Source organism: Papilio xuthus, unplaced genomic scaffold, assembly GCF_000836235.2.
Source record: "Papilio xuthus unplaced genomic scaffold, Pxut_1.1 DF825783.1, whole genome shotgun sequence".
NCBI classification, from domain to species: Eukaryota; Metazoa; Arthropoda; class Insecta; order Lepidoptera; family Papilionidae; genus Papilio; species Papilio xuthus.
This window is the reverse complement of record NW_013532866.1, coordinates 3,578,449-3,595,853: the sequence shown is the minus strand read 5'-3', so window position 1 is coordinate 3,595,853 and position 17,405 is coordinate 3,578,449. Positions and strand designations below refer to the sequence as shown.

General features: G+C 33.6%; 1 protein-coding gene across 6 annotated transcripts in view; it reads right to left on the bottom strand.

Annotated features, from left to right (window-relative positions):
• LOC106125778 (uncharacterized) overlaps nt 1–16,795 on the bottom strand; it is a 36,384-nt gene extending 19,589 nt beyond the window's left edge. For 3 of the 6 annotated variants that reach the window (XM_013323121.1, XM_013323124.1, XM_013323127.1), the window contains exons 1-2: nt 16,540–16,794; nt 4,355–5,262 (exon numbers count right to left, since the gene is read on the bottom strand). In XM_013323121.1, coding sequence (XP_013178575.1) covers nt 4,355–4,972 — 618 coding nt within the window. In that variant the 5' untranslated portion in view covers nt 4,973–5,262; nt 16,540–16,794. Of the gene's footprint in view, nt 1–4,354; nt 5,263–10,946; nt 11,031–16,539 lie in introns of those variants that run through there. The other 3 variants (XM_013323126.1, XM_013323125.1, XM_013323122.1) reach the window with 2 other exon arrangements.
• Nucleotides 16,796–17,405: the final 610 nt, after the last annotated feature.

Sequence of the window (17,405 nt, the reverse complement as noted above, 5' to 3'; positions counted from 1 at the left end):
AAAAGTGCAAAAAAGTGATCCTATAAGGGTTCCGTTTTTTTTCCTTTCGAGGTACGGAACCCATAAAGGTTAGAAAGGGGAAAGGGACTTAAATTTGGATATCAACACAGGACACTTATCAGATAAAACGCGAAATTAATCGTCAAATTATTCTTCTCGCCTGTCTTCTGTGTGGTCATAATTGCACAATTCTAACGAGATCCAACCGCATAAAATTACGTTTGATTTAAAAAAAAAAAAACTGAATACTTCGCATCGATCTCTTAAGATTACTTCTTCAAATATAAACCAAATGATAAGATTCAAGATATATGACATATATCAAGTGATAACCAAAATATAACATATATAATCTGACCAGATAAACCAGCAAGAGAAAACTCAAGTGAAATCTCTACCATGAAAAGTTAAAAGAAGTCAATGAAAAATTTTATAATAATTCTCTACTAGTGATTGCCAGCGACGTCGTTTATGCGAAATTAAAAAAAAATCTCGGCCATTTAAAAGAAATATTAACTAGCTGTCACCCGCGACTCCGTCCGCGCAGGATAAAAAAAAATCCTAAAGGGTTTTCCCGGCAAGTATTCGAATTTTACTCGACTTTTAAACCTTTTCTAGACTTTCACAAACATTTTAAGATCAAGATAAGATAAATCCGTTCAGCAGTGCTCGAATTTTAGCGACACTAACAAACAACAATTGATTTTTATATATAAGACTAGCGGACCCGACAGACGTTGTCCTGTCTACACGTCTTTAATTCGAATATTATTTAAAATTTGACACTGCGATGGTAGCGCCGTCTGTCGGATCCAATGTAAAACATTCCAAAATCAACAACTACTAATAAATTAAAAATTAATCAAAAAAACATTGTCCAGCGGACAAAATTGTGAATCTAAACCATTCCCAGATCCCCTTGAACACACACAAAAAATTTCATCAAAATCGGTCCACTCGTTTGAGATAAGTTCAGTGACATACACACTCACAGAAGAATTATATATATAAAGATTTATAACAACCGGGTAGAATGTAACTGTTTAGTAGTTTCGGAGCCTAACAAACGATCAAATCTTTCCTTTTATAATATCACTTAACTTTTAACTGACTCTAGTATTCATACAAGCACTGGAAAATACATACGGCTAGTCTTAAATCTATTGTAATTAGTGCTTAAATGTCGAATCCAATAATCGATCCATATCGAAGATAGAATCCAAACCAAGATAATTTCTTAACTAATGACCAATTTCTAGCCATTAAAGAATAAATCAATTTAATTAATGATAAACATAACCCAGTTAAGTAAAAATCTTCTATTTCACATATAAAAGAAATTCTAATAGAATAAAATAGTACAAAATTCATTGATTCTAAGTCGCTGACGTCATGTCTGACGTAATCTGTGATGACACACTATGACTGAGGCCAAAATTGTGTTGTAGTTAGTATTCAAAAATGGTCAAAATACAAAATGACTAACATTTTATTAGTGATAAAAAATACGATTCTGTTTGTTTATTTTTTAATATCTCCGTCTTTATCAGTTTGATAATAGCGGAAATAAGATATATGCATTATCTTAATACGATAGCGGTTTTAAGTCGAAAATAGTGTTCTTTTATTTAAAACAACTTAATCCTATTTACCTGGATACTAAATTGGATTAGTTAGTAAATTAGTTGCTTATACAAAAATAAATTAAGTTCGTATACCGACATTTCATAAAAAGTCTGATATCGCAGTTTAACTATCACGCCTATAAATACGAGAATCAGTCAAGCTACTGTAGGACGGGTGAGGTCGTGACTCACGCTATGTCGTAACAGGGCGGACAGAAATCAAAATTAATTCCAGTAATGTTAAGATTCTTTAATTACCGAATTAATTGGACACTAAGGAAGTTCATAAGTACAGATTTAGGAATAAATACACTACGAGTGTTGATAGAATTTCAGTAATTTTTTTTGTAATTTAAGTTTTTGATTTTGTAGCTTTTTTGTTTCATTTCTTTATATTAGTCTCTTTTTGTTATCTTCAACACTAGCTGTCACCCGCGACTCCGTACACGCGGAATTAAAAAAAAAACATAATAAGTAGCCTATGTGTTCTTCCATGTTCTACATGTATGCCCAATTTCATTTAAATCCGTACTGCCGTTCCGGAGATGCCTTCAAACATCCATCCATCTAAACATTCGCATTTATAATATTAGTAATACTTTATGGAAGGGACCGCAAGGAAGAAGAGGAATAGGAAGACCGATTACACGATGGGATGATGAATTAAAGAAAGTAGGCGGCACTACCTGGACACACGTGCCTCGAGATAGAGAAAATTGGGCATCTTTGGAGGAGGCCTTTACCCGAACAGGGGTTCCTACAGATAGTTAAAAAAAAAAAAAAAAGTAGTTATAAATTTTATTGTATGATTTATCTGTAAGGAAATAAATGGCTTTATTATTATTATTATTAATATTAGTAAGAAGATAATATAATTATAATGATTTGATGTTCTGTTATGTCCGATTCATTGGAACGAAACAAGTTAAAAATCCAGCCAGACAAAATCTAACTAGGGAGTAATAAAATAACAAAGTTTCGAGGGTGAATTTTATTACAGGTATAACCTTTGCAATAACAATCTCTACGTCTACAAAGTATGAAATTTATTATGTTTCTGCCTCACAAAATAATGGGGTCACCAAAGGTGCTTTTACGATACCTCTTATAATATACAGCATGTTCTAAAATAAAACAGGTAATGGTGTAGAGCCAGGTCGATAACTAAAAAATGCAACACGCTGTATATATAACAGTGATAGAGCCCGCTTTAACATCTTCGCACGAATTGGCCCGGCTCGTCCGGTGAAATACCACGACCACACAGAAGACAGGCGTCAAGTGGAAGCAATTCCAAGTACAGTCCGATGAGTGTGCGTCCCGGAGGCCTAATTTAGTCCTCTTTCCCTTCCCACCCTTTTTCTTATAAGAAACATACATTTATCTACACATTTATTTATTCGTTTTGGCAAACATTTGGTGTGACGGGATGCCGACGACAAGAGTGATTTTATCTTTAAATACTAAAGCTTTAAGTTAAATTTTTAATCATCATCATCAGCTCACTATACGTCCCCACCGAGGGACTCGGAGCCTACCCTAAGTTAAGGGTGATTAGGCTATAGTCAACCACGCTGGCCAAGTGCGGGTTGACTTCACACATATCTTTGAATTTCTTCTCAGATATGTGCAGCATCACGATGTTTTCAATGATTATAACATAGATGTAATTATTAAGATAGTAGTATTATAATATTGATAGTAGATTGTAGTTGCATAAAATGCGTCATGCAATTTATATGGCTTGGTAAACAATGTCGTTGTTGAGGCCAACTCGGCCAACTACTTTCTCAAGGTCAAAGAAATTATTATCATTTTATACACTATTTTCCTTTAAACATCAGAGATACATGTGCTATTATCAGTGAAAACCGACTGTTAGTCATCAGTATAGTACTATTAAATTGTTTTCGAGATTTATAGAGTTGCTATCTGCAATTAGTACCGTAAACGACCCATCCAATACTTTTAGTAGAAAAAGAAACTCGACAACTCTTATATGAGTACTGGCTGTCGCCCGCAAGTGCGTTCGCTCGTAATTAAAAAAAAACTTACTTATTAGTCCTATGTGTTCTTCCAGACTATGTCTCTACTCTACGCCTAATTTCAACGAAATCAACGGTGACATCCATCTATGCAAAGATTTCCGCAGTGTAAATCCACGGTTAGACATGATTATATCTTACGTCATTTTATTACCTTTATCCGCTTGTAAACAGCCAGTAATATGCAAATCGTTCTTGAACCATTTTATTTTTATTTCTCCTGACCTATTAATCTGTACGAATTAATTTAAATTTTACCGCGTTCGATAAAAGCTTTTATTACGACGACATATGGTACATATTCCACAATCGTTTTATTTTTCGGTCATTTTAATACGAATATATTATTTTTTTCCCCGAAGAAATGCAATCAAGTTTGTTTTCGACCAATGGCTATATTCCCGCCATCGATTGACAGCTGCCAAATGTCAAAAGTATTTGCGTTCGGAAATCAAAATTGAGTATCTTTTTAAAAGTGACCGTTATTGTTATTATAGTATGTACAAAAATAAAATTCGTTGTTAGGTAAATATTTATAGATTCGTATACCACGTGGCATTTGCCTACTGCTTAGCTTCGGTAAAATAATTATTTTAATTCAAAATTTATAAGTTTAGCACTGGTCAAAGTTATGTAGATGGCCGATGAAATCGTGAAGGTAGAACGAAAATAAAAATATCTTACCTCTTCCACGGATTTCTTGGAAAACTCGTTCATAGAAATAATCCATTGTTGCACAAGTTCATTCACAATAACAAGATCGTTATATAACCACGTCAACAATTCGTTGACCCAGGTGACGCTGACTGGATCTGGGCCTGTGCAAGTCGGCACTATGATACTCTGATGCTTCTTTATGTTTAACTGTTCAGGGCCAGGTGACATACGTCCCAATCGCTTCTTGTTTGGCGGAGTCGCCGGCACAAAACTGGTCTTAGCTGGTTTAAAGGATCCACTCTTAACTTTAGCACTCGTTGCTAAAACACTATCAGAACTTGTTATGATTTCGTTCGCTGTCGACTTTTTGACATCGTCGATCGGTTTCGTCACTTTATCAACCTCTGCCGGCTTCGCACCACCGAATTTCCCGTACGCCCATTTGGCGACACCTAATAAGATGATAGAAAACACTATCCAGATAAATATTAACATGACTAGATTGTCCATAGCTGTGTCCATGTAATCGAAACTGCATATGAGATCGTCGACGGCTTCCGCGAGGTCAGCCATAGTTTTCCATGGTTTCCGCCACCATGACACGTCCGTCCCCGCCGCCTCGCCCTCACTTACTGAGCCCGACATTTTTTATCTATTTCCGAATGCACTATTTTGGGACGCAGCTCTCTATCTCGCTCTTTCCTTTTCTAATTACAGATGCGTTCAAAATTAACGCATAATCTGTATTTTATTTCAATTATTAATTCTTTTATTATTTTGAATTAATATGAATATGAAAATGAACGCATTATATTTGTTGGTTATTTTGTAATTAATCTTTATATTTCGTTCGTTCGTATTTGGTCGCGGTTTCGAACTGTATTCAATCCGTGGTGTCGTGTCACTTCAATACTTCAAATCCATGCTTCGAAGCTCTGTAACAAAAAATAATAATTTCATAAGAATCAATAAGTAACTGGCATTAAAACAAATGCAAACGAGTACAAAAAATATCGAAAAAGTGTAGAGTAAAGTTCTCATAGATTTTCTCCTTGTCTTTTATGCTAATAAGATCACTTACTCATGTCTTTAATAACTTAAAGGACCATATTAACAAACATTCATCACCATCAGATCACTATACGTTCCCACTGAGGGTCTAGGAGCCTACCCTAAGGGGTGACTAGGCCATAGTTAACCACGTTGGCCGAGTGGTTTTGACTTCACACATATCTTTGGATTCCTTCTCAGATATGTTCTGGTCTCATGACGATGTTTTCCTTCACCTCAAGGACGGCGGATAAATGTACATAAGTAAATCGAAAAACACATTGCGGCGTGGTTCGAACCCAGGATCTACAGATTTCAAATTAAGTGCCCCTGAGTTAGTGACGCTGGCATTCGCATCCATAATATTAGTAAGGAGTAAGATATAAGTAGGTTTAACCTTATATCAGTCTTTCCCAAAGTGGGCGATAACGCCCCCTTGTGGGCGCTGCAGGTCTCAAGTTGCGGGTTATAGTAAAAGTTTCCTTTAGAATTCTCCGTTAATATACATATATAGGTCACAATAAGTAATTAATTTAATTTGAAGTTATAGTGGTTTTTAAATATGTGAAAATATGGGGGCGCTAAAAAAATATTTATTCTCATAGTGGGCAGTAGATAAATAAGTTGGGGAAGCACTGCCTTATAGTATAGACCTAGAACAATTGCAGACCATTATATCGATTACTTATTAATAATTCAGAACAGTGTAGAGCTTGCTTTACTTTTGTATAGGAATTTTTCTGTAGACACTAATTTTCCTTTTAACATATCGATCTAATATTGTTACATAGACGGAATAGCAAAAAAATATATATTCGATTTTTTTTGTAAAAAGAGTCAATTACGTATCGATAAGAATAGATAAAAAAAAGAATTTTAGCTTTTAAATAATATAAAAAAAATCTGTAAGCAGACTAGGTTAGAATGGTAATAAAATAATATTAAATTGAAACTGAAGTTAAATTTTTAACAATAAACACAGAAACAATTTTCTGATTGTTTAAACCGTAAAATGGAACGTCGTAAAATATTTTCCGTGCAATGATAAAAATTTATAAAATGAGTTTGCCTTGTTACAATGCGTATAGTCGTTGGTATTCATTGCCGAAGCGCTATTACAAAAAAACATATTGAAATCCCTCTCAATCTTTTAAACTCGAGATAACTATATAAATGTAATGTGCAATAGAAAACTACATTATTTACAAAATTTTACACATTTCGATACGTCTGCGATGTATCGATGTGTTTCGAATTATATTTAAATTAAACGTAACCTATTAACATTTTTGTTAACACATTCCCTGCTGACAAGTCTGGCGTTACATACGAAACATAATAGTATTGAACGTGTTAATAGTCTAGAAGACGAATAAGATTTTTTTTGTGAGTCATTTTCTTTTTAGGTTACCATGTGAAATTTTTTTTAATACACATCTTACTTCTTACTAATATTATAAATGCAAATGTTTAGATGGAAGAATGGATGTTTGAAGGTATCTCCAGCACAACTGCATGGATCTAGCTGTAATTTGGTACAGATGTAGAACATAGTCTGGAAGAAGAAATAGGCTACTAATTCAGTGTTTTTTTTTATTATGCGTGGACGGAGTCGCGAGGGAGAGCTAGGTAACGTATAAAAATAGTACTACATATGTATTTCAAACCCTGACCTTTCAACCAGAACACGTCAGTTCTTGATCGAAAACGGTCAAGGAGAACCGGTGCAATTCGAATCGAATCTTTATAGTATCATTTTGTTCCCCGTAATCTATATCAGGCCATTCAACTAATTCAATAGTTCGCTCTCCGTGAGTTTCAACAACAATCGTAAGTAACAATGTTATATCAAAGTATAAAGCTAACATTTAGATTCATGCCTGTCAAGGTGTCAAGCGTCGCATGAATAATTCACAACTAACACGCGTATACAACGCGTTAACGCATGAATGAGTAAGAAATCATTACTTTATTATTTATAACTATAGCCGACCCGAACAACATTAGCCGTGGATTTCTGAGACTAAAATCCACTTTAAGCATATTGGTATCTCTGTTTAGTCAAAGATGAAAGACAGGGATGACTATATGTTTCATAGATAAGTCTGAAAAGACGCTAATGTTGAAAGGTAAGCCTATTCTATCCCGGATTCATTCGCACTTCAGACACCTTTAGGGGTTTTTGTGGGTCAAGTCTCTCATAACTCTACTTAAACTATAGAAAGCAGGCTTGAGTAGCATGAAGCAGGCCCGCACCCCAATACAAAAACGTCATTGATTCGAATATCGAGTTGAAAATCAATCTCAAAGTTTTACTGAGAGTTTCTACGGCCAGAATCTGTGTTTAAAACATACCTTTCTTTCATCTTTTGCAAATCAGAGCTGTTATAAACGAGAATTTTGGTCTTAGAAACCCACGGTTATAAGATTACTTTGTACATAACATTGGTATATGTAGAACTTTCTGGACTTTGGCTTATAAATGGCCTCTAAAACAACAACATAATAACATATAATAAGGAAATGACTGAGTTCTAATTCTCAATGAGATCGTTAAGAGGAGCTAAGTAATAATTTATTTTAATAACATATTTGATTTGTTACAAAATCCTCCATGATTAACTTCTTACCACCAAGGTAATCGACCAACGTTTATTTTTAACATAGTTTTAACTTCGCCTTTATCTAAGGCATGTTTTCGATGAAATTTACAATTACTACTCGTATAAATCCATTGTATTAATATTTTAACTAGGACAGTTCAAATACGAAAAACCCAACCTTATTTTAGTTCCTGCTGGTGTTCATAAACTCCGTACCGTGGAATTAAAAAAAAACTCAATGAGTTTGGTGTTCTTCCAGACTATGTTTTACATCTGTACTAAATTTTAGCGAGATCCGTTGAGCTGTTTAGGAGATACCTTGTAACAAACAACCATCCATCCTTTTCAACTTTCGTATTTATAACATTAGTAAGTAAGACAGAAAAAATATATTCATGACAGTATTAAATAATAACGCCATCTAATAAAAATATATTTAACCAAATTGCGTTTGCGTCGTTTTTATTAATAGTTTAATTAATTTAAAACACAATGTCCATCATACGTAATCGGGCCCGAGGCGATAGCCTATGACCTCGACGCCATGACATCACCGCAAGGTCACGCTGTCTGCCCGAAATTTAAATGAACACAATAATTGATGTCGGACTTTGATTGTTGTAACTTTAACAGACTATCTGTCGCCCGCGACTCTGTCTGAAAAAATTTATTAAATAGCCTATATGCTCTTCGAGACTATGTTCTACTGTTGAGCCGTTCCGGAGATACCTTCAAACATCCATCCATACAAATATTTTCATTTATTATAATAGCAAGATTCCATTTTAAATATACAAAAAGTATTTACGCATTAACTTGGCATTTTAAAAACAAACATGGCTTACAGAATTTCACCTTGAATTACAAAAAAATCACTGGGGCTATTACGAAAGTTTTAAGTTAAACTTATTACGTCATTTTTTATCTGTATATATAACTTAATTATTATGTATGTATGTATTGTGTACCTCATAATCTCTTAGGCCGTATCTTATTCACGTAGGGTCGGCACATGCGCCTTAACCTCTTCAACAAATTATGTCATTGTAAAGATTTTTAGTGTACTTTACACCCGGTAGGGGCGCTGCACAATTAATACAACTGTCGTGTCGATAACGTTACGTCTTTCTATATCATTTTCATGCTAGACCCTTAAGTTGTAGTCGTTTTAAATCGTAGGTAAATCTTTGTCACCTAATGACATGTCTTTTATTGTTGACACAAGTATTGTGTAACTTTACGATGTGATAAGTTACAAGAATAGTATGTAACATAGTATTTTACATTCTCATTGTTTGGTTAATTATGCATTCGTTTTATACCAACTGGCTATAGCTCGGTACTCCGTTTGCACGGAATAAAGTGCCAATGTGTTCTACCAGACTATGTTATACATCTATGACAAATTTCAGAGATATCAATGCGGCCGTTCTGGAGATATAACAAACATCCATCCAAACATTAGCATTTATAATATTAATAGCGGTTGCCCGCGACTCCGTCCGCGCGGAATGAAAAACGACATAATAAGTAGACTATGTTTTCTTCCAGACTATGTTCTACATTTATGCCAAATTTTAGCGAGATCCGTTGAGCCGTTGCGAAGGTACCTTCAAACAAACATCCATACATCTAAACTTCCCCATTTGTAATATTAGTAAGTTGGGTTTTCATGGCCGAAAGACATAGACAAGAAAATATTTTTAACTTTTTTTATCGCAAATAAATATGCAACGTAACTTATTTAATCTAAAATGGATTAAGTTCAATTAAGTTAATCTATATTAACGTGGGTTGTCTCCATGACCTCACTATGACGTCATAAGTAATACTGAACTTGTTTTGATGTTGCAAAAAAAAGCTATGATGTAATAACATATTCATACTTAAATATAACTTTAATATAGTTGTATTTTTTCTATTTAATATTTTTGTTATTACCTCTCTTTTCCGTATTCCAATGTATATAAGGTTTTTATATTTTGTTTTATATCAGAAGGTGACAAACGAGCGGCCACCTGAAATTGCTGAAATAGCGAAGCGACCGTTGCTCATAGACATACGCAATTGCATATGCATTTCCTACCTCTAATCGACGAAAGAGGGGATGCACAGAAAGAGATAATTTTCCCTTCCCAATTGACTTTACCTTCCCATCCTTTCCTTATAATAAAAAAGGGTGGGAAGCGAAAGAGGACCAAAATAAGGGTGACAGACTCATCAGATTGTACGCGGAATTGCTTCGACTTGATGCCTGTCGTGTGTGGTTGTGGTATTTCACCGGGCGAACCGGAACAGTTCGTGAGAATATGTTACAGCGGACTCTACCACTGTTAAATTGCAAAATTGTGGTTTACGACTATTTACGTGGGAACGAATTATTGATGGCTCATAACTTTAATTTAAAGATAATGTACCGTATATTATATACCAAGATATTTATAGATTTGTTATATATTACTAATATTATAAATGCAAAAGTTTAGATGGATGCTTGTTACAACGTTACTCTAGAACGATTCAACGCATCTTGATGAAATTTGGTACAGATGTAGAACATAGTCTGGAGTTTACATAGGCTGTTAAGTTGTTTTTCTATTCCGCGTGGACGGAGTCACGGGCGACAGCTAGCATTTCATATATGCTCAGAGCATGTTGATTATTTCTCGGTTGGTTGAAACTTGTTAACTTAATTCACAAGGGTTGTTTTAAACTATTAGAATGTGTGTTTCCACTGTTATAATACATATACGAAAACATTTAGACATGTAGAATGAATATTAATAGTAAACTTAATAAAAAAACTCACAATCCTCACAGATTATATTTATATATGCGAAAAACCCTTCGCTTAATAGGGCAAAATACTATTTACCAAAACAATCCATTTGCATCTTCTGACAATCGAAATTATATTTATAGATAGTAAAATATAAAAATAATTAATAAAAACTTAAAATATTTACCTCTAAAGAACTATACACATTTTAAAACAATCACAGATTAAAAAACGAGATGCATTTAAAACATACAACCTCCTTACACGACATTCACGGAATGACTGAATGATATCTCGCTTCAAACCTTCTATTTAGAAGTTCGACCAAATAAATTTTTAAGGTCATGACACTTTGGTGCATATTGGTTCTATGAAAAGCAAGATCTAATAAATGGTTTTTGTCGTCGACAAGGAGATTGACCCTTAAATAAGCAAAGACGCTGGTTTGTTCAAAAGAATTATAATTAAAGTAAAGGACCCGACAGACGTTGTCTGACAATTTGACACTGTGATGGTAGCGCCGTCTGTCGGATCCAATTGTAAAACATTCCAAAATCAACAACTACTAATAAATTAAAAATTAATTAAAAAAACATTGTCCAGCGGACAAAATTGTGAATCTAAACCATTCCCAGATTCCCTTGAACACACACAAAAAATTTCATCAAAATCGCTCCAGTCGTTTGAGAGAAGTTCAGTGACATACACACTCACAGAAGAATTATATATATAAAGATGGGTGTTTCTCATTTAGCTAAGCGGTTTAAGGATCAGTCTGACGAATTTGACAATATATCCATTGGTTCTGTATAAATTTATAAAAGCAGCAGTCAAAAATTTTATTCCTTGTAAAAACACTTGAAAATCTATATCCAAATGTATTATTACATTAAATTTTAATAACGTCTTCATTTCGTTGCTGCACAGTATGTACAATTCCTCCATACATCTCTATCAGCCATCATCCGAATCTATCCCCTTCCTACGCATATCCTCTTTCACACAGTCATTCCATACTTTTTTCCATCTTCCTCTACCTTTTTAGCCATCCACATTCAATCTCTTTTTAACAGCTAGTTGAACAATAACTGTTATAATTGAATCCTTGAAGAGTACTCTAAAAGGCGCGAGATTTCCACAGATTAAACAAACAACTAGGCCATCGTATTTCATTCATGGGAAATCGCAGTATTCAATGCCAAATTATTTAACTGAAATTAACAAACTGAATCAGAGCAAAAGATGATTCAAACGTTTTATTAATAGTAACTGATCGATTATAATTAATGATAATTAAGTTATTTTTGTGTACAAACGAAATGTTAGTATGATTACACTTACGGACATGAACTAGTCAAAGAATTAAATATCCTTCCCACTTATCAAATAACGTCAGCTTAATGATTCATAGTGCAACTTTTTTGAGTTGAAATAGAATTTACGTAACGTTATATAGAGTGTTTAAATGTATGGAAAACGAGGTATACAAAAAATCTCAAAAAATTGAGACGTTATAAGGAGTTCGATGTCATATCGAGTGACGTTAAATGGAGTTTACATTCTATTTGGATAGAAGGACAAATAACATTTCAAGGAAATGGCCATCATCCCCAACTCTATGTTAGACTAGCCCGCTACTCTGTCCGCTATTTAATTTAAAAAAAAAAAAATTAGTAGCCTCTGTGTTCTTCCAGACTATGTTCTACATCTGTGCCAAATTTCAGCGAGATCCGTTTAGTTGTTCTGAAGATAACTTCTAACAAACATCCATCCATCCATCTATACATTCGCATTTAAAATATTAGCAAGATCAGCCATTTTTTGGGTATGATCCTAATGGTATACAAATATAATTCCTTGCCTAATATTCGAGATATTCCTCTCCTTTTCCTTTTTTTTTCTTAAATCTGTACATATCGATACATACGCGAGGTCGGGTGATATCACCCGGTCTACTTCGACCCTGACTGTACTCTGTACTCCTTTGTTCATTTGTATGTTATCATAGTTATAATTAGATGAGATTTGTTTTACATTTATTATTAAAAAAGAACACGAAACTGATACATAAACACGGCTAAACACTCACGTATATAAGTCCGGTGGCGGCACCGACTAGTTTCGAGCCCATCGGGGGCCCTTCATCAGGATGAGTGGTACTGGTATTGCCGCCACCGGACGTATATACGTGAGTGTTTAGCCGTGTTTATATATCAGTTTAGTATAATGTCTCACGAAAGTTTGAATAATTTAAAAGAACACGAATTTACTATATTCTACTAGTTCGATTCGCTAAAAGAGCGAAGCTACTGTTGCCCAAAGACAGACGTTGCAGATGCGTTGCCTACATTTAATTGACAGAGGAAGGATCACACAAAAAAGATATTTGTGCTATGCGCTCCTTAAATTCAAATCCACTTCCGCTTCCTATTCTTTCCTTATAAGAAAAGGGTGATTGACTAAAATTAGAACTCCGGCACAAAATTAATTTAGGAGTTTGCAGATACATCGGTAGGGTCTAGAAAAAGATGTTTTTGTTTGAAATGTGACATAATTGTGACGGAATTGACAGAATATATATGAATTTGAAATATAATTATAAATTTAACAGTGGTAGAGCCCGCTTTAACATCTTTGCACGAATCGGCCTGGCTCGCCCGGTGAAATACCACGACCACACAGAAGACAGGCGTGAAGTGGAAGCAATTCCGCGTTTCGTCTGATGAGTGTGCGTCCCGGAGGCCTAATTTAGTCCTCTTTCCCTTCCCATCCTTTTCTTGATAAGGAGGGAAGTGGAAGTGGACTTTCCGGATGAGAGGATGCATGGAAAGGGAAGATATTTTCTTTCTGTGCATCCTCTCCTCCGTCGATTTAAGGTCGGCAATGCATATGCAATTGCGTATGTCTATGGGCAACGGTCACTTCGCTATTTCAGCGATTTCAGGTGGCCGCTCGCTCGTTTGCCACCTTTTGATATAAAAAAATATAAAACCCAGGTGCACCAACGCTACGTGTATGGGATGAGGGTATGTTGAAATAAATTACAGTTTTAAGTGGAAAAACTTATAAAAACGCATGTAACATGTCATTAATGCTAACTAACTATTAAATCACAATTAAGATATAAAATAGACTTCATATCAATATGTTTTTATTATGATTTTAATGGATGTACACGTTAAAAAGCCGATAAGTTTTTTTTGTACAGATAAACTACTGAACTTAGCCACAATACTATTAGTCATAAAATTAAGAAAAAATCGTTAAGTTAGGTTATGCTTTCTGAACACAATACAAGTTAATGTTCTATACTTTTTTATCTTGGCATAACGATTGCGTAATCACCGCTTTAGGTTTAAAAAAAAGCAATACGTCAATGTCAAAAACGGCGCGAAGGTTATCAACCTCTTTACTATGGTCTATGAACGATCTTTTTGTGTTTTTATGTGCGGTACACTATGGAGCCACGTAGTGTTTTGTGCCATCAAATTCGTAATAACCAGAAAAAACTAAAGAATAATTTAATATGAATTATTGTTTAAACACGTGTACTAAAACATTGTTGTTTGTTTTCTTTACAAGGAAAATGTGAGAGACGACAATATGTTTATGGATGAGTGAAATCCTACATCAATCCCGTCGATTATAAGTAAGCAACGCAAATGTGTAATCTATAGGCAGTGTTCGCTATTACAGCGAATTCTATTAGCCATTTGCTCCATTCCCATTCAATCGAAATACATTAATATCTCAAATGTTAATACCAATTAAGACAACTATTTTATATTTGTCGTTTTAAAAATGTTTTTTGCTATACAAAAAAACTACGCTATTTGTTTTAACAATTAAAAGTTAACTTTATCACAAATGAACGTTTATGTTACGTTAAATCTTTATTACTTTGCACCGTAACTGTTGGTAATAAAAACGAGTAATGGATAAAATACTTTATGCTAGTTGCTTTGAATCAATAAAAACAAAGAATATTGTTTTCACTAGCGTTCTGTTATCAGACAAGACCTGGATGGGCTGTCCCACAACGGTGCGATTCGGGCAATTTTCTGCGCACAGTTGCGTTGTGGTACGGTCTGTCCTTGGCTGTATTTCAAATGACTTAGGGTCCTTCAAGAATTGAGCATTTTCTTAAAAGCCGGCAACGGATCTACTGCGTTGATCATCTCAGTGTTCCCTCTGCTCGTTTACCCTCTTTAAAATAAGCGAAATTTTTTAGAAAAACATTTCTTTTCATAAGAATTACATAATTTGTATTTAAAGTGTTGGTCAATCTTTAAATATTGCGAAATATAATTCTTTTTTTGTATCACTTTATCTTCCACTTAAGGTGTAACCTACTTGACAGATAAATAAAACATAAAAGTTTAAAAAGTGAAGGGCTTCTAATGTCGAAATGTTTAAGAGATCGCGACTGGCACTTTACCAGACTATACATAAGTACTATCAGGGAATCTGGTGGTGTTCAGTCTTAAAAGGTAGTCGTATGAACGCTTCGTTATCGTTGAGACGACGCGACGCGTCGACGCGGCAACAATAACCAATGGTAAGCAACTTTTATATATGTTTATAAGAAAAAAGATCGGTCAGTGGTACACAAAGCTTTATACTATAACACCGTTTGAGCAATTATCTGTTGCCTAATTGGTTATTTTATAAGAAGTGGCAGAGTTTGTCTCGTTGCAAAGAACAAGGCAATTTTTCTGTAATGCAACACCGCGAACGGTTCTGATTGTACATACAAGAAACTACGCAACTAATCTGTTAAGGATTAATAAATATTTAAATTATTCTCTTTTCCTAAGGTCCTCATTATTAAGATATTTTTCTGGTTTAATGGCCATAAAAAACTTCTTCGTTCTAAGGAGTTTTAATATAAATAAAAAGAAATTAAGTTCTTTCGTTAGTTTTATGTGCATTGCAGTGGTCGAGTTCATTGACCTCTTTTTGACTTTGTCAACCGATTCGTTTACATTACAAAATTACAAGAAACGAAACAAAACGAATAACACGATCAAGTGTTTTCAAAACAATTGAACATTACGAGGATATCAAATGTTTGGATTATTGATTTAATAACCTAACTAGCTGTCGCCCGCGATTCCATCGGCGTGAAATTAAAAAATAATAAATAGGCTATGTGTTCTTCCAGACTGTGTTCTATATTTATGCCAAATTTAATCGAGATCCGTTCAGCAGTTTTGGAGATACATTCAAACAAACATCCATCCAAGCATTTATAATATTAGTAAGATATCCTCAGTTGAATTCCTGCTTAATTTGATAAATATTATTTATTTTATTTCAATAAGGAAAAAAAAACTTAAATCCAGATTTATTGAAAGCAATCTATAGTTATCGTAAGTATCGAATTCGAATCTAATTAAAAAAAATACGCATGACAAAATTATAATCATCGTAATGTGGCTTGTAGGAAAACATTTAAAATGTTTCTCGAAATATTCAATAAATAATTTTCCGCGATGTTTTATGTCTAGTGGTATGTATATTGCAGTTAATTTTAAATTAAATAGTTAATAACAGAAATATTAATTTTTGAATTCTATTTATCAAATTAAGGGAAATAATTTCTACCGTTAAATCTTTTTTTTTTAAACCGTTAAACCTAATAAATATTATCTTTATATATAATCATTATAATTAGTTCAATTTGAAGGAAAATGCCGTTAAAATGTAGTTCTATTTAACCATTATTTTACTTCAAAATGTTTACATTATTTTTTATAAAACAAGTAAATCATTCTTACCGTAATTTATGTCCAAAAATATTTCAACGATCCTATACGAACACTACAATGTTTATAACAAAACCCACGTTTTTCATAAAATAAACTACGAAACCCGGCAAATGCCTGAACTTTATTATTATTTAGCATTAATCTTTGTATTATTTGTCATGTTAATGTTAAAAACATCACAATAACACCAAAATTTTGTAACAAACGAAACAATCGATAGGAAAGAGCGTGAAAACGACCAAACAGCACTGCTGTCAATACCGTACTAAACCTGCTGACTGAGCTGACATAAAGTTACAAAATGGCGTGCTTACTTTGAGTTTGCGCAATATAAAGGCGTTTTCACAGAGTTTTTTTTTCGTTTAAGGTTTTATTCGCATTAAATACATTAAAAAAATGAAAACAAACGAAAATATCTACCCGAAAGCAATAAGCATTTATTTAAACGAGAGCAATGGAGTAAACCTCGTAACTGACAGGATTACGGACTTAGTTCTCTACTTAGTCATTTTATTTAGATAAACCTCACTTATCTATTTATTTGTCAAAACTTCATAATATATTTTCAAACATAATTCATTCTTGTTCATCAATTCATTCTCATTGAGTTGTGTGTGTTTTTTTAAATATTAAGCAAAGATAACTTGCTAAATTCGCATTTATCTTAGTTTAATAAGTACATTGTGTTTTTGTTAAAGTTTTTTTACATGTTAATTTACACTACTAAACACTAGATGGCAGAGCTGCATAGTGTTAGCAACACTGAAAATATAAAAGTAAGATATTTTCATTTTTACTATAAAATTGATTAAAGAAATTAAAATTTTATGCAATATGTAAAATTCTCTTCATAAATATAATTAGTCCAAAGTTAT